Source organism: Microcaecilia unicolor, chromosome 7 (genome assembly GCF_901765095.1).
Source record: "Microcaecilia unicolor chromosome 7, aMicUni1.1, whole genome shotgun sequence".
Lineage (NCBI taxonomy): Eukaryota > Metazoa > Chordata > Amphibia > Gymnophiona > Siphonopidae > Microcaecilia > Microcaecilia unicolor.
The window spans coordinates 184664694-184686318 of NC_044037.1; the positions used below are offsets into that span (position 1 = coordinate 184664694).

Here is a 21625-nt window from a genome sequence, read left to right on the forward strand (position 1 = left end):
AGAGTCCACCACCCTAACCACTAGGCCACTCATTATTCCTGGAATTGTGGATTTTAACCAAGTCCATTTAGTAGCAGTTTATGGACTTGTCCTTTAGGAATCCGTCTAGCCCCTTTTTAAACTCTGCCAAGCTAACCGCCTTCACCACGTTCTCCGGCAACGAATTCCAGAGTTTAATTATATGTTGGGTGAAGAAACATTTTCTCCGATTTGTTTTAAATTTACTACACTGTAGTTTCATCACATGCCCCCTAGTCCTAGTATTTTTGGAAAGCGTGAACAGACGCTTCACATCCACCTGTTCCACTCCACTCATTATTTTATATACCTCTATCATGTCTCTATCATGTCTCCCCTCAGCCGTTTCTTCTCCAAGCTGAAAAGCCCTAGCCTCCTTAATCTTTATTCATAGGGAAGTCGTCCCATCCCCGCTATCATTTTAGTCGCCCTTCGCTGCACCTTTTTCAATTCTACTATATCTTTCTTGAGATGCGGTGGGCCCGTAGATACGCCCCTGCTTTAGCCTTGTTATGATCAACAATCAAGAACAACCTGGATGCAGCAGCTCAAAAGTTTGTTTTGTTTGGGCTGAAGGCAGTGAGGATGTCACGCTGGGGAAACACATTAACCAAATTGGCTTCCTTGTTTACTTACTGGGCTAGAAAGGCTCACTTCCACTGGTCTTGGGCAGCTCCCCCCCCCCCCCCCCCCCCCCCCCCGAGTCTTGCATCTTTCTCCCTGTTTCTTCTGCTGCCTGCTGTCTCCCATCCTCATTTTTACTGCCCTGAAGAGTTCTCCCTCAGCACCGGCAATTCAGAGTCAGCTTTCTGCCAGCGTCGGGGCTTCTCCTCAGGGGCGTCCTGGACTCGAACGTAACTTCCTCTTTTCTGCAGAGCTGGGAGGGAGTGAGACACGCCTGAAGAGAAAGCCCCGACGCTGGCAGAAGGCTGACTCTGAATCGCTGGTGCCGAGGCAGAACTCTTTAGTGCAGTAAAAATGACGACGGAGACGGCGGGCAGCAGAAGAAACACAAGATGGTCAGGGTTGGGCTGGGGAGGCTTAGCCTCCCCAAGCCTCTTATACGGGGCTCCTATGGTCTCCCCTCTCCAATTGGTTCAAAACTCTGCTGCCCGTCTCGTCTTCCACCAGGGTCGCTTTACTCATACTACCCCTCTCCTCAAGTCGCTTCACTGGCTCCCTATCCGTTTTCGTATCCTGTTCAAACTTCTTCTACTAACCTATAAATGTACTCACTCTGCTGCTCCCCAGTATCTCTCCACACTCGTCCTTCCCTACACCCCTTCTCGTGCACTCCGCTCCATGGATAAATCCTTCTTATCTGTTCCCTTCTCCACTACTGCCAACTCCAGACTTCGCGCCTTCTGTCTCGCTGCACCCTATACCTGGAATAAACTTCCTGAGCCCCTACGTCTTGCCCCATCCTTGGCCACCTTTAAATCTAGACTGAAAGCCCACCTCTTTAACATTGCTTTTGACTCGTAACCACTTGTAACCACTCGCCTCCACCTACCTCCTCTCCTCCTTCCTGTACACATTAATTGATTTGATTTGCTTACTTTAATTTTTGTCTATTAGATTGTAAGCTCTTTGAGCAGGGACTGTCTTTCTTCTATGTTTGTGAAGCGCTGCTTATGCCTTGTAGCGCTATAGAAATGCTAAATAGTAGTAGTAGTAGTTGAATAACTTTGTGTCATCAGCAAATTTAATTACCTCGCTAGTTACTCCCATCTCTAAATCATTTATAAATATATTAAAAAGCAGCGGTCCTAGCACAGACCCCTGAGGAATCCCACTAACTACCCTTGTCCAACCTTTTTGTATTGGAGGCCACATTTTATATTTTGTAACATTTGGGGGGCCAAAACACGCACCGTCATATTTTCTTGCATGTGTCAAATAGTGGCAAAATACAATGGTGCATTGTCCCCTTCTCAGCCTTCACCCAGTCTCTCTCTCTCTCTCTCTTATGTACCCCCTTTACCCAGTCTCTCTCTCTCTCTCTCTCTCTCTCTCTCTCATGTAGCCCCCTCATGTACCCCCCCAGCCTTCACCTAGTCTCTCTCTCTCATGTAGCCCCCTCCCCACAGTCTCTTTACTCTCACATGGTTTCAGCTGCAGAAGAAACAGTGGAATTCCTGCTTCCCCATTGTGGCACAGCTCTCTTCAAGCTTGGGCCATGTGGTGCTGGAAGTTCGGGTTGGTTTCTTGAGGCTTGAAACTGTAAGACCAACCTGAACATCCAAAGCCACATGACTCAGCTTACAGAGAGCTGAGTCATGGCAGGAAGCAGGAATCCTGCTGTTAGCATCACAAGAATTGTTAAGCTTCCGAGGGCCTGAAAAAAAGCACTTGGTGGGCTGTATTCTGGTCTGTGGGTCATAGAGATGGGAGTAACTAATGAGGTAATTAAATTTGCTGATGACACAAAGTTATTCAAAGTTCCACTGATTCATTGCAAACTCCCTGTGCAAACCAAGGAGGTTGAAGAAAACAGGAGACGTTGGACCTATCTAGTCCATTATATGAGCTGTAGCCAGTAGGTGGGGCTTGCCACAGTTTTAGTACACCCAAAACAATAGCAAAAGATTATTAGAAATAAGGGACTGCCTATGCATGGTCCATCTTTAAAAAGTCTTCTATAGTAAAAATGACCTTAGCATGCAAGAAAGACCTGCATAAGGGTACACTGAAGCCACTTTTTACCACAGTTTAGTAAAAGGACCCAAAATGGGTTAAAAAATACCAATGTCTTGTCCTAAAAAGACACCAAAAACCTGTAGGGGTACTGTAGAAAACAAGTAGGCCCTAAATCCAGAGTTTGTATCCTCAAGGCAAGAAATTACTTCTGACATTTTTGTAAAGACCATGAGATGTCAGGAAACACCTGTACCCATTGGCCACAAAACAAAACTTCCTTAAATTTAAAATATGCCTTCGGAATCATTTTTTCTCTGAGGAAAAGATAACCAATGGAGTAGCATAAGAAGAAATATTATCTTGTGAATTTTCTAAAATAGCTGTAAGGTCAGTGCTCTGCTTAGTACTAACCTCAGCCCTATCCCATCAGAACTCTGCAGTGGTGTACCTAGGGTAGTTGACACCCGGGGCCGGTCATTTTTTAACCCCCCCCCCCCCCCCCCCCCCCCCACCAAATCCAGTACTAGGCATGCCGAGAATACAAAACACTCAGGACCTATAGAGCAATTCTACCATACCATAAGCAGTCATTTCTACGAGTCACACAAGGAAAAGGAAAGCATCTTAAACACTACAGTGAGCACTAGAACATCAATTCACCTATTGTAAAACGAAACCAGACAGAATAGTACAGATCGTAGATCCTGCACAGTCAATGCCAACTGAAAGCCATGTCTTTTTCACAAACACAGATACACCCTAATCCACTATAGAATAAGTAATCATAAACTTTCTATTTAGACAAAAATTAAACTGAACCCCCAATGCCAGACTCTGCATACAATGCAACTCCACAGAAACAGAAACTGTCCCCTAGTACTGTGCAAAATATAAAGACAGCAGATGTAAATTTGAAAAAAAAACCTAACAAGTACCAATCACCACTTTACAAATTAACGAATAGAAATAAAACAAATATAGAAAGTAAAATAATACCATTTTATTGGACTAATACATTTAGCTTTCAGAGGCCAAAACCTCCGTCCTCGGGTCAGTACAGTATAGTGCTGTTACAGTATCCTATCCTGACCTGAGGAAGGGGGTTTTGTTCTCTGAAAGTTAGTCAAAATGTATTAAAATTAGTCCAATAAAAAGATTACCTTATTTACATGTTCTATTATAAACATTTAACACATCTACAATACTTTATCCTAAAGCAAAAAAAAATAAAAAAATATATTTTATTTACAGTTTGTTGTCTTTGGTATCTGCTTTCCTCATCTTCTTTTCACCGTCTTCCTTCCATCCAGCATCTGTCTTCACTCTCTCTCTCTCTCTCTCTCTCTGCCATCCAGTGTCTGCCCTCTCTGCCGTCCCTTCCATCCACTGCCTGCCCTTTCTCTCTGCCCCTTCAATCCACCATTTGCCCTCCCTCTCCCATCCATCCAGGGTCTGCCCTCCCTCTCGCTCCCCCTTCCATCTAGGATCTGTCCCCTCTCTCTCTCTGCCCCTTTTTTCAGCCCCCAGTTCCAGCCCCCTTCTCCCCTCTGAACACCCCCACCACAGTCCCTGTCTCCCCTCCCCTGTCTGAGACCCCACCCCAGTCCCCTTCTCTCCTCTGAACACCCCCATCCCAGTCCCCTTCTCCCCTCCCCTTCCCTTCTCCCCTCTGAGATCCCCACCCCAGTCCCCTTCTCCCCTCCCCTTTTCCCCTCTGAGACCCCCACCCCAGTCCCCTTCTCCCCTCTGAACACCCCCCACCCCAGTCCCCTTCTCCCCTCCCCTTCTCCCCTCTAAGATCCCCACCCCAGTCCCCTTCTCCCCTCCCCTGTCTGAGACCCCCACCCCCGTCCCCTTCTCCCCTCTGAACAGCCCCACCCGAGTCCCTTTCGCCCCTCTCCTTCCCCACCTCAGTCCTGTTAAAACCGGCGAAGCAGCGTCGCAGGCAGCGCCTCATGCCCTGCTTGTAAAAAAAAATCAAATCTCCTTCCTTCTCCTCGTCTTGACGTCTTGACGTCGACTCGGGCCTTCCAATCAAATTGATTGGAAGGCCCGAGTCGACGTCAAGACGAGGAGGGGAAGGAGATTTGATTTTTTTTTTTACAAGCAGGGCACGAGGCGCTGCCTGCGACGCTGCTTTGCCGGTTTTTTAAATGTGCGGCGCCGCGGGAACGGCCACGGGAGGCGGCGGGAGCGGAGCACCCCCCACCCACTGGCACCCGGGGCGGACCGCCCCCACCGCCCCCCCTTGGAATGCCACTGGAACTCTGTACCCCAGAGAAATTTCTAGGTTTATAAAAACATTTCACAAAGGAAACAGAATCTGAATCAGAAAGTTGTAATACCTCTTCAACAATATATGTATGTAATACCAATAAATAAATTAAGAAATCTATGGGCCCTGTTTACTAAGCTGCGCTATAGGCATGCTAGCGTTTTTAGTGCGCACTAATGCTAGAGACACCCATACATATGTTTTTAAAATGTTTTCATTTCAGGCACAGTGACATCAATAGTGTGCAAAGTATTGCTCAATAGTACACCCAATACTCAAATAGCATGATCTACTGCTCTAATCACACTATTACACAAAAGTGCATATTGTTCTTCATTAGTGTGCCTATTGCTAGTGTGTATTATTGAATAATAGTACAAACTATTGAGCAATAAGGCGTACTATTGATGACACAGGAAAATTAACAAAAGTACCTGTGTTTTCCTGTCGTTTCAGGTTTAAAATGGCTCAGCTACTCTACCTTTTCTGTCTGTATGTCTCACCTCTATTTGTCCCCCTTGCTGTTTTTTAAGATGTTTTAATATGTATTGTGTTGACATTATAGGTAACATACTATCCTATAATGTGCACTGTTATTTGAATATTTTAATCTTGCTAGGTCAGAGCGTAGTTTGAAATTAAATTATCTGTCTTTTAAGAGTGAAGCTTTGGAACAGATTGCCTTTGGAAATTCAGAGAATACCACAATATTATTCTTTTCGAAGAGTGCTAAAGCCATTTTTATATTTTTGTTGAGGAAGATATTTTATAGTGATGATGAGGGTTGTATTTTAGTTTAAAGTTTATAGTTTGTAATGACTTCTTTTTAGCTCGTTAACCACATCGAACTCAAAATTGCGTGGGAAAATGTGGGATATAAATGTCATAAATAAATAGATGGGTTTTTAAAAATTGTAATTCTCCTGAATGAAGGAATTCTTGTCTGTAATCTGTTTAGAATCTTTTTTCAACTTAGCGGAACATAAGAATCACATAGCATAGCATAGCAACTATTTATTGCTTATGTCCAGGTTATAATTGCTGTACACTGAGTTGAGTTAATTTCTTCAAAATGCAGTAAATAAATCCTAATGAATACTGCTTCAAATGAATGCACATCCCTAGTGACTGATTTTGGGGAGATTTTATATAGTTACATAGTAAGTGACGGCAGATTCAGACCTGAATGGTCCATCCAAACTGCCCAACAGTCACATTCATTATCAATTCAACATTAAATCAATTAAATTTTAGTGTTGATTGGTGAAACCTTTGGTTTGTACCTGGTTTATAGTTCTCCAGGTATGATGAGGGCAGATTGTTTACCTTTCCTTGAATTTTTATATAGCCTGCCATGTACATTAGATAGGCTGTGCATTTTAGGTGATTTTAATATTCCGTTGTGGATAGAAAATGGAGTTTTGTAATATAAAGAACAGGTATTGTGTCAGACATTGGAAGCCTTATCTTTTGACCAGATTGTTCTGTCCCCTACATATGTAGTGGGCAATACTTTAGATTTTATCTTTTTGTCTTCTTCTCTTAGGCAGGAATTGTGTCAGTTTCTGACTGTTAATTTTATAGGGTGGTCTGATCATGCGGTAATTACTTTGTATTTGTATATGCCTGATAATGGGGCAGGGTTATGGAGAAGGGGTCAGGTTAGAACAAATTTTGAATTGGATGATTTAAAAAAAATGGATGTCAGTTTTGGGTATTAATGATCAGGCACCATTAGATCATTAGATGAGATGGTAGAGAAATGGTATTCATTGCTAGAACAGGCGCTCCAATGAAGGCTGTGATTCAGTTGAGGGAGTTGCGTCAGAGCAAGAGACTATGAAGAAGAACTAGAGATGTGGATGACTTTGATAGTTATAAACTGAGATTGACAGAATACCTTGTTTTTTGTGAGGAGGAGAAGAATAGGTATTATAAAACTAAAATTCAGAAGGCTTTGAATAGACCTAACAAATTGTTCAGTACAATTAGGCAATTGGTGCAGGGACATGTAGGCAGAAATAGTATGGAAGGCCATGATGCTACCGCATTTCCACATTACCTGGTGCAGAAATCTGAAAAGTTAGATTGTTAAAAGACAGAGTGATGTCTATTAGAAATGTTGATGGATTGACTGAGGAGGTTTGAACTGCCTTTAGGTCAGTTACTGAAGATGAAGTTGCTGGTATTGTTCGCTCCTTGACTCCGACTAAGTCGCTAGTAGATCCTTGTTCGACTGTGGTGTTGAGGGGGGTTGGCTAAAGCAGTAATGCCTGAGTTAACTTTGATTGTGAATAAGTCTCTGAGTCTAGGCTGTGTTCTGGAAAAATGTAGTATCTACAGTGAAACCACTCCTAAAAAATGAGTCTTTGGACATTACAGTTTTGGGGAAACTACAGGCCGATCTCTGTGGTGCATGCAGTTTTGAAGATAATGGAGAAGGTGGTTTTACATCAATTGGTGGAATTTGTTGATGTACCAGGATGTTTGGATAACCATCGATATGAATTTTGAATGGGACATGGGGTTGAAATGCTGTTGTTGTCATCTGTTGATGTGCTGAGACAAGGGATGGCTAAGGGTTTGACTTTTTGTCTTGTCTCATTAGATGTATCATTGGCCTTCGATACAGTGGATGTTGATTTATTGTTAGATGAGCTGAGAAGGTTTGGGATGGGTCAGGTGGTTTGGACCTGGTTTGTATCATTCTTTAAAGGGCATTCAATGCAGGTTTCAAGTGGTGGGGAAGGTTTCCCAAGTAATTTCAGTATCAAGAGATATGCCGCAGGGTTCCATCCTCTCTGCCTTGTTATTTAATATTTACTGCATCACTAGGCAAGGTGTTTGGAGGCTTGCATGTAGAATATAGGATCTATGCAGATGACATTCAGTTTTTTTTCCTGTTCAAGGAAGGTTGATTTGGTTGAGTGAAAAATTGAAGGAATGTATGACTGTTGTAGGAGAGTGGATGCAGAAGAATAGGTTGGCTCTAAATGTAAGTAAATCAGAACTGTTGTTTATAGGACAAGATGAAGAGCTGTTGCAATGTCATTCTGTGAAGGTGGGTGAGATTTAGATACCTGAGAGATGAGATGTGAGTGTTGGGGGTAATGTTTGATTCACAATTACCAATGCAGGATCAAATTTTGAATGTGGTAAAGTTTGCATTTTTTTCAGTTATATCTATTGACTAGGCTTAAACCTATTCTGCCAAAAAACGATTTCAGGTCAGTGGTCCAGAGTCTGGTGATTTCTCAGATAGAATGTAATTCTCTGTACCTGGGAAAAAGTAAATCCAAGGTGCAGGCATTGCAGACTATCCAGAATGTAGCTGCAGGTTATTGACTGGTGTTCCGCGGTTTGAACATGTGTCACCAGTACTTTGGTCACTGCACTGGTTACCAATTGCCTCTGTCTTGAGTGCAGTGTAAGATTGCAAGATTGATCCATCAAGTGCTGTATGCATTATTGATTCCCTGCTAGCAGGTCATCTATAGGTATCATCCACAGAGGGCTTTGTTTTTGCAAACATCTATGTTACTTGTGAATGATAAATTTAACACGGCAACATATGCTGTAACACGAGCAGCTGCATTTTCGATTGCTGACTCACACAGATTTGAAATTCTTTATCAGGTTACTTGAGGCTGTGCAACAGTCTGAAACAGTTTGTCAAAGGCATAGGGTTGATACCTTTGTGATGGACTGGGTATGATCAGCAATTTTTGTTTGTGATTTTATGATTATGTTTATTTTATACCTCACTTAGTTGTAGGTGGATTAGAGATTTTTAAATAAATAGTGATATCACCAGAATGGTTTGATGGAATGTGGGTTGATGCAAGAGGGCCAGTGACAGTGGTGACGTTATCTGGGTGTTGATGGAAGCAATAGTTTTGTGTCTTAGGAAGAGGGAGAAACAAATTTGGAGCTTCTTGAGTGACAAAATTGCTTGCAGCATCCCTGCAGATTCTATGTGGTCAATATTCAAAGCTATTTAAGCAGGCAGGAGGGACTCCTAACCGCTTAATTCACCTGTTGCTGCCTAATCCTTCATGCTCATCAGCACTAAAGTGGGCAGTGCCATTGAATATTGCCTCTGACCAGCCCCAGAAAATGTAGGCAGGTCAGGGGCGGTACAGGAGGTGACGTTAGGGAGGAGCCCATTTAGCTATGCAGCTGCTGGCACTGAATATTGGTTGGTACCCGCATTTGTTTTTTTGTTTTAGTGTGGCGATCCCCTTCCAGCCTCATCAGAAAGTCCCCTTCCTTCCCTCCTGCCTGCCCCCTGCCTCCACTATGTATAAGCCTCTCACCCCAGCAAATTGACCCACCCAAACCCCTTGGTGGTCTAGGTAGCCCCCCCCCCCCCCCCCCCCCCGGCCTACCTCTGTTCCCTAGTGGTTCATTGCAGCATTGGAGGAAGGAGTGCAGCCCCCTCCCTCCTACCCCTTGTGCCTGGCCTGAGGAAATTTGCTGCTGTGACCTCTCATGGTAGCCTCACGGCTGTTGTGACCTCTCACAGCAGCCTACACAAATACCAGGAGCTACTGTGAAAGGTCATGGTAGCCATTTTCTCAGACTAGCAGCAAGAGGCAGGAGCGAGGGGGCTGCGCTCCTGCCTCCAACACTCCACTGGACTACCAGGGAGCAGAGGTAGGCCCAGGGGCCCTAACCTAGATCGCCAGGGGGTTGGGGGGCTTACACATGGCATGGTCTGGGGGAAGATGGGAGGGAAGAAGAGGGGCTTTCTAGGGGGGCTGGGAAGGAGATCATATCACTAAAACAATTTTAAAAAGTTATGCAGGTCCTAGATGATATTAGGCCAGGAACCGCATAACTGTCTTATGCAGACCCTGGCTGAATATTAGCCGGGACCCACATAAGCTCTGGTGGACAGAGCCCTTTCTGTTAACCCCAAATATTCAGTTTTGGTGCCCAGACATGGCCCAGCATGAATATTGAGGGCTAATCTAGTCAGCAACAGCCAGCGTTTAAAAAAACGGCAGGTATATCTCTATTGGAAAACACAGCACATCTATGTTTTCCTTTATATCCTATTATAAAGACAGAGTTCAACAATATTTTCCTTTAACTGCCTTTTATAATAAGTCTTAAAATTTGACTGACTGTGCCTTGTTGCTATTAAGAATCCCACCAGAGGACAAATTGACAGTCTTGTAAATGAAAACATTATTTGTTGAAAAATTTTAAAGTGATACTGTGGATGAAAGCAGATGAAAACATGATGAGACTCAAAGAAGGCTTTATTCTGTAACAGAAGGAAATATTCTGACAAAAATGTTATTCCGAGAAGGTCTGTGTTCCAAGCATATCTGCTCCATCTCACCAAAAATGATGCCTTACATCAGCCTAGCTGAGTAGGTCCCTTCAAAAGACTAAAGATACCATTTCATTTATTTTCACATTTAATCTGTTCTTTTAAAAACACTCAGGACAAATTACTTAGAGTCATAAGTAATAGTAATATGCATAACAAACAGAAAAAAAATACAATAACAGCATCTTAATATCAATCACTGGGAAATAGCAAAGAGATTTTATAGTACCAATCTCATAATACAATCAGACAGTTCCTAGCCTTGAACTTTAGAAACAAGTCAAAGTTTATGGAAATAGAGAATTTTTTGATGCCCTTATAACTTTGTTCATCATCAATTAAGTACATTACTGATGGTAGTTTATATAATTATGAAAGAAAGAAAGAGAAACCCCTAGTTGAAGCTTGAATAAATTGAATTATATGGAACACAACCAAAAGCCATTGAGATTGGGACTGGAGACAATAAGTTGGAAAGTAACACTGCAAACCACGTGAAATATAAGTGAGCTCAGGATAGTGTAGAGACTTAAATGCAAACAACAATGTCACAAACTGGACGTTTTGTTCTACAGGGAGCCAATGGAGAAAATGGAAAGATGGGAATAGCACGTTCTCATGATTTTGCTATTACTAATAACAGAGAATATTCTGGATACATTGTAAATGCCCTATATGCTTGGATGTTAAGTCAAAATAGAGGGCTTTACATTAATCCCACTGAGATAAAATAGCTGAATGATTAATGCTGCAAAGTCATTTCTGCCAAAGAAAGTCAAATTTTATGTAGCTGCAAAGATAAAAGCCCCCTAACTTAAACTACATTTGAAACCTGATGGTCCATGGTTAAATCTACATCCAGTTCGCTCCATAAATGTGGAATACGTTGCATTCCCAACACAGCACAGGGTGCAATTAAATGCAGAAATCATGATAACTCAAAGGACCTTGGTCTCAGTAGGATTTACTGTCATCCAATCCCTAATAACCTGCAAGCAGGTAGTCAATTTCATCAACTGGCTATCTTGACCCAAAGATATATACTGCTGCATGCCATCAGCAAATATCTGAAGCCATATTCCAAGTGGCAATAGATAGAAGTTAAAATGGATGGCGCAAGAGTAAGGCTTCTTGTGGTATCATGAAGAACTGGATAATGAGAAGAGCTATGTTGAGCAACAATAACACATCATGATCTTCTTGATAGGAAAGAGTGAAACCATTGTAAAATTCTCTTCTTCTCCCCCCCCCCCCTCCCCCAACTCCATAAAATTGAGTCACGTGTTGCCATTTATCAAGCTGTCTCTCTTTATGGGCTTCTTTTAATATTTGTATGTACTGTGTGTGCCTTCCAAGTTATATATAAACTTTTTTGTATGTTAACTGTTAAGGCAACAGTAGAGTTTCTTTTCTTTCTATTCATCAACCTGTTTATAGATTACCACATAAAAGGTAAAGAGAGCCTAGCAAACCCACTCTTGCAATCAGGGTAAATCTAATAGGTTATTACTAATAAATTATGATCATTAAATTTACTCTAACAATATTTGCATTTGGTGGTTTATTCAGCCCAGTTTTTCAAACCTAACTTACAGTCATAGCACATCAGAAACATACTCTTATGAGTTAATATATTTAGAGTGGCTTTAACAGCAACACTTCCATACCTGGGTTGAGCTCTTAGACCTGTACTGAAGAGATCAGGAGGAAATACATATTTTTTGCCCAACTGCAGTTGACCAACTTGGGGCATAGATATAAAAAGTAGCAACTTGCCTCTGATCATGCAGAGAATGAGCTATTCTGGTAGAATCAAAGCAGAAGCTCCTGATTCCCAATCAGAAATTGCACAGATCATAATTATTAGGCTAGTTAGAACAGCTTACGGTACAAGCATATTTTGATATAAGGGATAATTGTTACTGTTGCAATTAAGCACATAATAAAGAGACAGACCATTTGTTAACTTCTATTTTATTTGATTGACTGAATTCTGTGCTCAGACGAGAGGTGGGAAGTGTTATCGATAAAGGCCATGCATTGTCTGCCCATGACGAGTGCCGTAGTTACATCTCCAGTCGCCCCCCGCAGACTCCAGAGCAGTAAGTAGACAGTTTTTTAGTCCTAAACCTGTATTCGCCCTATGTTTGTGGCACCAAATAGTAATGTAATGAATAGTCAACTTTAGGTGCTGCAAGACATCCTATTCAAATTCACTTCATAAGGAATATGCTCTTATACTACTATGGTTCAAAGTACAAAGACTCAGACAGGAATGTGCTGTAAGAGCAACAAAGAATGCTACTCCCATACTAGATTATGAAAATACTAAAATGGCCATTACTGTTGCAAACCTCTGATTTAATGTCCTGCTGTATTATCCCTCCCAACTCACTCATAACTCAAAGATGAGAGTCTCGGGAGAAAACCATTATACACTTTTATCTCTATCCATTTGATCATTATGGCAGTCAGTCATCAGCCCATTATAACTGCAGTATGATATTTGCAAGATGTACTACATTAAAGAACCTACTCTGTAGGTTGACAATTATTCAATGCCTTCAATATGAATCTTGCAATAATCTAGCTGTATGTAGCCATATCTTTGATTGGATTTCAATAAGCAATTAAAATTATGGCAAGTGCATAGTGGCTATTCATATTATATTTTTTCATATTATACTTATATACCTCCTTCCTCGAATAAAAGTATGACCCAAAGCAGCTTACAAGAAAATAATACAATAATCAAACACATTATCACTGATCATATGGAAAAAGAATTTCCATAATTTATGAAATGAGCTACAGACCCTACTACCATTATTAGGTGCATTTCACAAGCTTGTTGTCAAGGTTATGTCTGTCTGTCTGTTGTCCATCCATACTTAGTAACTATTAAATGAATCTGTCTGCAGATGTTCAACATGGGAATCAAATGTAAAAGTTATTTGGAAAACGGGATTTTCATTCAACTTGGTGCAAAATTATGATTTCTTGACAAATGTAACTATGAGTCACCCACGCCAACTTTCACTTCTTCCATGGAAAGGAAACACATTTTTCTGTCATGCTTCTAGCATGCTTTTTACAACTTTTATTTTTCTTTTCATGCCATACATCAAAGGCCATTTTGAAGTGGCATCTGTTGGGTGATAGAATAGTTGATGTGTCAGCATGATCTTTCGTGTTTCCATTGGAGCCTAGATAAAAAATAGGCTTCCCTGATATGCCATCTTTTCTGTGGCACTGTCTTTCAGATCCATTGTCCAAAATAGTGTGGCCATATATCCCTCTTTATATAGATCAGTCCTGATTTTAAATGATCCTGTTCTTCTTAAGAAAGAACATGATGCATAATTGTCTAGTTTCCCAATCTAGCCACACACACACACGCTCACCCACACAAATAAATTTAACAAGATTTCATATCTGACACACCTGGGCAGATCTAGGATTTTAAACAGAGGAATACAGATGGTATGATGAATCAACATCCCTCTACTTGCTACCCCTCCCCACCACCACCACCACCACTTCCTGGTAATCTTCCCTCATTCTTACATTCTCATAGATTAATTTCCTTCTCTTCCTGCCAGGCCATGCCTATGGATTATTCTCTGTCTCTCCTTTCCTTTGCCTTAGATCTTCCTCCTAGATTCCTTTGCATCGTCCCCTTCCTCCTTGAGTTCTTCTCAATCACCCACCTTCCAGGTTCCTCTCTATCTTCCCTTCTATTCCTTCAAGTTCCTCAGTTCCTTGGGCCACACTTTAATGTGCAAAATAGTGGCTAACCACTAGTATGGGGATACAGTGAGCACAGTACCATCTTTAGAATGGAACAAGACCAAGAAATATGGGCTTTTCATAGAACTTATTTTTAGTGACAATCTGCCACTACAGTGTTGTCCAAGCCATTGCCTAACAATGTCCCCCAGCATATTCCCCTCCTTAGAAAAAGAGTTGGTATAGGGAAGATAGAGGCTACATGGCAACCAGCACAGGTCCCTCAGCTGCGGGTCTTGTGTGAATATTGCTTTTCCACCTACTTAAACTTATCCCAGGTTTAGCGTGTGCTCCTTAGCTTCTCTTTCACAATGATACTTGCTTTCAAATTAGAATGCATAGGAGAGGAAGTAGGAGCGGTATCAGAGACTGAGAGTGGATTCTTACCGTGTTCCAACACTGCCTGCATGATCTTACCGACATTGATATGACTACAAAGGAGGACAAGAGTGGAAAGAGAGTTGGTTTCTTAAACATGATAATGTATGGTACGGGCCTTATGAGAAGGATGTCATATATTCTAGAGCTTCACTATTAGCCACTCTGTTATAACCATCTTGGCATTGGTGGTAGTAGTCCTTCTTGGGTTTCACCAGGCCTCTTCTATAATGAAACTAGTTTCTCTTCTTCCTGTACTGCAGCATGAATCTGAATACAAAGATGATCTAGTCTGATCAACTTGATTGAATCCAAGGGGCAAATTATGGTGGCAACTCTACTGACCCATATACTTCTATGTATAGGACCCTGTCCTCCCACCTGGGTGTACAGAGAAACTTAAGGAGTACTTAGTAATTCAACACTGAGGGGCCCCTTTACCAAACTGTGGTAAAAAGTGGCCTTAGAGCATCATTACATGGGTCATTCCCATGTGCTAAGGCCATTTTTACTGCCAGGGTAAAATGGCCGATTTTTGTATTTTCCTTATTAATGGCCAATTGCTAATTTTCCCATTAGTGTGTGAGCCTCTATTGCCACCCATTATGTAGGCAGTAAGGGCTCATGTGTTAAGAATTTGGTAATCAATTAGCATGTGGCAATGTAGCTGCGCTAACCAATTTGTGAAGAACATGCCCCAGACCCACCCCCAGTGCTAAAAATTTATTTTATTTTTAAGCGCATGGATAGTGTACACACATGCAAACATTACCACAAACTGCCTGAGCATGCCCCAGGGTAAGGCATTTCTGCTGTGTGTTGGTGCTTACCACAGCTTGGTAAAAAGACCCCTGAGAGATGGAGAGACAAAGATAATTTAGGCTTCCTTCAAATAGCTTTTTTAAAATTGTCAGTTAGTTTTGGTCTTGCAATTGCTCCTTCATATGCTAACACTAGGCACCCCTGCCTTTTGCTAAAAGAAATATGTTAAATTTACCCCTAAGGGCCTTTGTATAAATAATTTTCCCATAAATAGTAGGAAAACTCCTTGTAATACAACAGACTCTTAGAGAGTAATTTTATGAGAGAGTGACTTCTTTCCTTTATTGAATAGGCTCCACATAGTGCCCCTTATAGAATTGTCTCTTAGAGTGCAGTGAGGTCCTGAGCTCTCAGAAGAGCAAAGTCTAAGTTGTAGAGTAGTGATGTGCACAAGCAAAATATTTTTTCCTTTTCAGATTTCTTTCCATTTTTGGGCATTTTTGCAGTTCATTTCACACATTCAGTTTGCCAAAAATTTTTAATGCACATTAGAACTTCTTAACTTGTGCAAATCAAATTGTATGTGCATTAATTTGCATGTTAACATACATCAGATCATTTTTGCAGACACCACATTGTTTAAGATACTTGTGACCTGGATTGGCCACTCTTAGAAAAGAATGCAAAGCTAGATGGATCTTTGGACTGAGCCAGTATGGCAATTTATGTTCTAACAAACCAAATGTGTGCTAGCAAATGCACATGCTTCTGTGAAGGAGTGAGTGGTGTGGCAGCAGGGGTCCCTGAGAACATTCCCTCAATGATGTTGCAGTTAAGCCACCTTATGGCAGGTGGCACTAACCTGCCATGTCAGAGGCTGAGTCAGAGGGTCGGGGCTCAAGCTGGGAGGTAGTTAAATGCCCTGGAACAGAGTAGATCAGAGAGGCCCCGAGGGAAGAGATCTCCAGGAGCAAGACCATGAGTACAGAGGTCTCCTGGAGGAAGACTGAGAGTGAAGGAATCCTCCCAAGGTGTTGGCTAGGCTGCAGTACCTGTGAGGGAGACTCAGGGAAGCAAGGATTGGCCCTATTTCCAAAGTTTGCACATGGGCGTAAACAGTAAATACCCAGGGGTCACAAGAGAAGGAAAAGAAGACTGCAAAGGTAAAGAGTGTCATAACTAGAGCCAGACCTGAATTTATGCATGAATGACTTGAACTATGCTGTACAAGATAGGACTCCTGGAGAGAGGAGAAATCATTGTTAACATGATTGTTACCATGTTAAGCCCTGAATTTGTGACAGAAACAGACTGGTGTTTTTTTTGTCTATTAAGCAATAAAGTTTCCATTTGATTTACATTGCACCCTGACTGTATCTGTGGTGCTCCCAATCTGCTAGATTTTGTATATACTGCATTTCTGTGGTACAATCAAAGCTGTTTACACACAGCATTTGGGTATTTTCTCTGTCTCTAGTGTGCTCACAGTCTAAATTTTATAAGTGGGGTAACAGAGGGTTAAGTGACTTGCCCAGGCTCACAGGGAGCTGTAGTGGGAACTGAACCCAGTTCTTCAATTTCTCAGCCCACTGCACTAACCACTGCACTGCTTGTTGGCCAGCCCCACTGCCTGCAGTTTCTTAATTTATATCTGACCCCAATAATCATATGGAGGGCAATTCTATAAAGGAGTGCCTAAACTTAGGCGCCAAGAGGGCACCTATTTGGAACTTCTTCTATTTAGGAATGTAGGCAGTAGCTTCCTTTATAGAACACTAGTGTAAATGGGTATATACATATTCATGAGCTGAAGGTGGAGGGGCGGGGCTGGTGGTTGGGAGGCAGGGCTAGTGCTGGGCAGACTTCTACGGTCTGTGCCGTAAGGATGGCAGATACTAATCAAGGTCAGGTATACACAAAAGGTAGCACATATGAGTTTATCTTGTTGGGCAGACTGGATGGACCGTGCAGGTCTTTCTCTGCTGTCATCTACTATGTTACTATCCAGCTTATTTTCGAAGGAGATCGCCGACCATCTTCTGACACAAATCGGTAGATGGCCGGTGATCTCCGGAAGTCAGCCAAATCGGTATAATCAAAAGCCAATTTTGGCCGGCGCCAACTGCTTTCCATCGTGGAGCCGGCCAAACTTCAAGGGGGTGTGTCGGTAGGGTAGTGAAGGCGGGACGGGGGCATGCTTTGAGATGGCCGGTTTCGCCCGATAATGGAAAAAAGAAAGCCGGCCTTAACGAGCATTTTGCCGGCTTCACGTGGTCCCTTTTTTTCACGACCAAGCTTCAAAAAGGAGCCCCAACTGACCAAATGACCACCAGAGGGAATCGAGGATGACCTCCCATTACTCCCCCAGTGGTCACCAACCTCCTCCCATCCAAAAAAAATTAAAAAAAATATTTTTCCCTGACAGCAGTATGCAGGTCCCTGGAGCAGTTTTAGTGGGTGCAGTGCACTTCAGGCAGGTGGACCCAGGCCCATCCCCCCCTACCTGTTACACTTGTGGTGGTAAATATTGAGCTCTCCAAACCCCCCCAAAACCCACTGTACCCACATCTAGGTGCCCCCCTTCATCCCTAAGGGCTATGGTAGTGGTGTACAGTTGTGGGGAGTGGGTTTTGGGGGGATTTGGGGGGCTCAGCACACAAGGTAAGGGAGCTATGCACCTGGGAGCTATTTTTGAAGTCCACTGCAGTGCCCCCTAGGGTGCCCGGTTGGTGTCCTGGCATGTCAGGGGGACCAGTGCACTACAAATGCTGGCCCCTCCCATGACCAAGTGGCTTGGATTTGGCCGAGTTTGAGATGGCCGGCTTCGGTTTCCATTATGGGCAAAAACCAAAGCCGGCCATCTCAAACCCGGCGATCTCAACATTTATATCGAGATTTGGCCGGCCCCAACCGTATTATCGAAAAAAAAGATGGCCGGCCATCTTTTTCGAAAATACAGTTGGCTCCGCCCATTTACGGAGCCGGCCTCGGAGATGGCCGCCCATAGTGATGGCCGGCCCCGTTCGATTATGCCCCTCCACATCATATGTTTCGGCACCAGCCATAGAGCTGGTATAAATGCTCATGTCTAGATGCAGAAAATATGCTCCACCCAACTGCAAAATGTGTTCTATTGAAGATATACACATACTTACAGAATAGCACATAACTAGATTATTATTTATGCATGTATATCTTCACATCGACATGTAAATGATTAGAATACTAGCACTTGCGTGCTTACTTGCCACTTAACTTTAGGCAACAACTTAATAGGACTTCCTCCTATGATTGAGACTTTTGACATCATTTGCCATTGTTAAACAGATGACATTCAGTTGGTGATGGAAGTTGGTGAAAATGAATAGTGAAAAATAAATAATGTATACAACTGTTTAACTGCTGTTGTGACATGGTTTGTGTACCATTAGTTGAAGCTAAATCCATCAAAACCAATGAGGTTCTGTGACTGTCTTGAAGCGTTCCTAATGATTGCAGCTGCAAAAGTTCATGCTTAGAAAACTGAAGAGATTAGGAGTAAAATCTGATAATGAATTGGAGGTTACTGGGTGGGGAGCTATCAGTTATATTGGGCCACTTGCACAGAACTTTTTTCCTTTGGAAATTCATAGATAATCAGCTATTTCAAGTTCATGGGAAAGTTAGTATGGGCTTACATTTTTGAGAAGGCTTTTTCCAGCTTATTATTCTAAAGAAGTTTTACAGAAAGCTGGAAGAGGGAAATTCAGAGTTAATTTGGTGTGATTACAAGATGGAGATGGAAGTTAATAACTGAAGTTTACTGAATAGGCATATGGCTTAAACCACATACCATTGATTTACTTTATATTATGTTTATTTTGATGATTGTTTTTGAGTTTATTTATATTTTTGTAACTATCTATATATATAAAAGGCACCACTGAAGCCTCCAGCCGGAAGTGTGAAGCGCCAGAGATATCCGATTTCCCCATGAGTGAAGGAAAACAGCACAGCAGGAAATCCCACCAAACAGTGAAGGACTCAGAGGGGGGAGGGGAGAGAGATGCCCTCACTCTCTCTGTAACAAAAACACAGAACAGCAGGAAACAACACTGAAGGACTGGACTCGGAGGGGGGAGGGGGAGGGCAGAGGGCAGAGGGCAGGGACACACACACTCCCACATGCACACTCTGAAGAAAACCTTGCTAGCCCCCGTTTCATTTGCATCAGAAACTGGGTTTTTTTACTAGTTTTGATATAATTGAAGGAAAGGTGGGATATCAAGTTTTAATGAACATAATTAATAGGGGGAAGGGAAAGGATTTAGTTCACACTTTTTCCAGTAGTATCTCAAGGTATACCTACATCAGGTATAGTATAGTAGGTTATCTGTTTGTCCTCACAGGGTTTAACATCTAAGTTTGTGCCTCGGGACATGGAGATTTGAGTGACTTGTCCAAGATCACAAGGAGCATCAGTGAGATTTGAACACTACTCCCATTAGGCTAGTCCCCCACTCTATGCCTTTCTGGCCATCAGATCGTACTAAACAGCAACTTCCAAAGCTCTAAGGCTGCACATTTGTTAGCACTCATTTGGTTCATTGACGTACCTTAAAATTTTAGTGCACACAATTGATTTAATACATTAGCTCATGGAGAACAAAGGAATAGTAGGAAAGGAAAAAATAAATATCAACTACAGTCATATACCATTCTAGCTGGTTTCTCAGTGTATCAGTAAGCTTCAGCCACATTTCTTGTGCCAATTCATGTATTCTTAATGTTACAGTCTTCTATCAGTGTTCAATTTGGAAGCATCCCAAGGATCAGTTTGTGACAATCGTGCTGACTCGCAGTTCATCTATGATGTATTCAGTGATCAAGTTGTTCAAAGATGACTGAGAAATGGGTTTTGAATCTGTAGAATACAACTGGGTTTCAGTTGTACACTGCATGTTGTTCACTGAACTCTTTCTGGTTGTGATTCATGAGCTGCTGCTTCACTCTTTTGCTTGTGTGAAGCAATACGTTTATCATACTGTTGGATTTTTGTTGGATGTGTGTGCTACCAAAAAATGAAACAACTTAATATTTAAGTTCTGCATGTTTCAGACAATAAATGAACTTCATATTACATTTCTTACTAAAGCAAAAAGTAACTTAAAAAACTACAATATCTTGCCCTATACACTGTTTGAACCCATGCTATCCAGCGTATACCACTTCACATGTTCATGCAGTTTACTTCAATTGAACAGATGTGGAGAGTTGCAAATGAATTTATAAAGCTACAAGTAGTAACCTCCACATGTTTTCACAAATTAGATGGCGAATTCAGGTATGCTGAAACTTCCTTCTTTTTTGGTGTTCCCAGAAACCTACAAGTGTTATTACTACTAATGTTTAAACGGCAAAAAATAGAATTTAAATGAGACCAAAGTGAAATACAGTCACCTAATATCTTTCTGTTCTCTTTGACTTGTGGATCCTCATTCACCATTTTCACCTTCACCACTGCTGCTGATCATGGGGCCTCAGCCTCTATGTGCACAGCTGCCAACTTCATCCCCTCCGACGTCAACTTCCTGTTTGGGAGGGGCATTTCCGGCAGAGAGGTAGTCACACACAACATGGAGGCTGAAGATGGAGACTGTTTCCATTCTTTTTGGCTTGTTGAACTTGATTCTCATTTATCATTCTCACCCCCACCCCTGCTGTTGAACATTGGTTTCAGCCTCTATACACATGGCTGCCAACTCCACCCCCTATAACACTGACTTCCTGTTTGGAAGGGGTGTTTCTAGCACATCAGCAGTTGCACACATGGAGGCCACAGATAGCGACTGTTTCTTTTCTCTTCAGTTTGTTGAACTTGACCTCATTTGCCATTCTTATCCCCACTGCTGATCATGGGGCCTTGGACCCTACGCTAAGGGAGAGAAGAGGAGAGAAACAAAGAGATTCTGGTTGGATGATGAAGGCTCACAATGGGGAGAGTGGGGGTTTGATTACCATAGAGATTGCACAGCTGGGGGGAGGGGTAAATCATAGGGAAATGCACACTGTCAGTTAAAAATCATATAGACAGTGCTTTTTTTAAATTAGAAATGATGTTTTTTGGCATAAGTATTTCTTTACAAAGTAAGAAAGTACACAAGAAAAGTAATTAGTTACCAGTACAGAGTACTGTGTCCCTTTTGTAATTCATTACAAATGAAAGTACTCAAAAATATAACGAAATAATGTAATGAAGTATTTTTAATTCATTTCAACCCAGCCCTGGGTATAAGAGGACTCTAACCTAAGGTGAAGAGGCAAATAACTAATAAGCATTGCTAGACTGGGACAGACTGTCAATCTATCAAGCCCAGTATCCTGTTTCCAACAGTGTCCAATCCAGATCACAAGTACCTGGAAAAATCCCAAAAGAGTAAAAC

General features: G+C 42.0%; 1 protein-coding gene across 1 annotated transcript in view; it reads left to right on the plus strand.

The window, feature by feature from the left end:
• Positions 1–21625, plus strand: part of UNC80 (unc-80 homolog, NALCN channel complex subunit) — a 417216-nt gene that overhangs the window by 114154 nt on the left and 281437 nt on the right. The window contains 1 exon segment of the mRNA XM_030209474.1: positions 12278–12376. Coding sequence (XP_030065334.1) covers positions 12278–12376 — 99 coding nt within the window.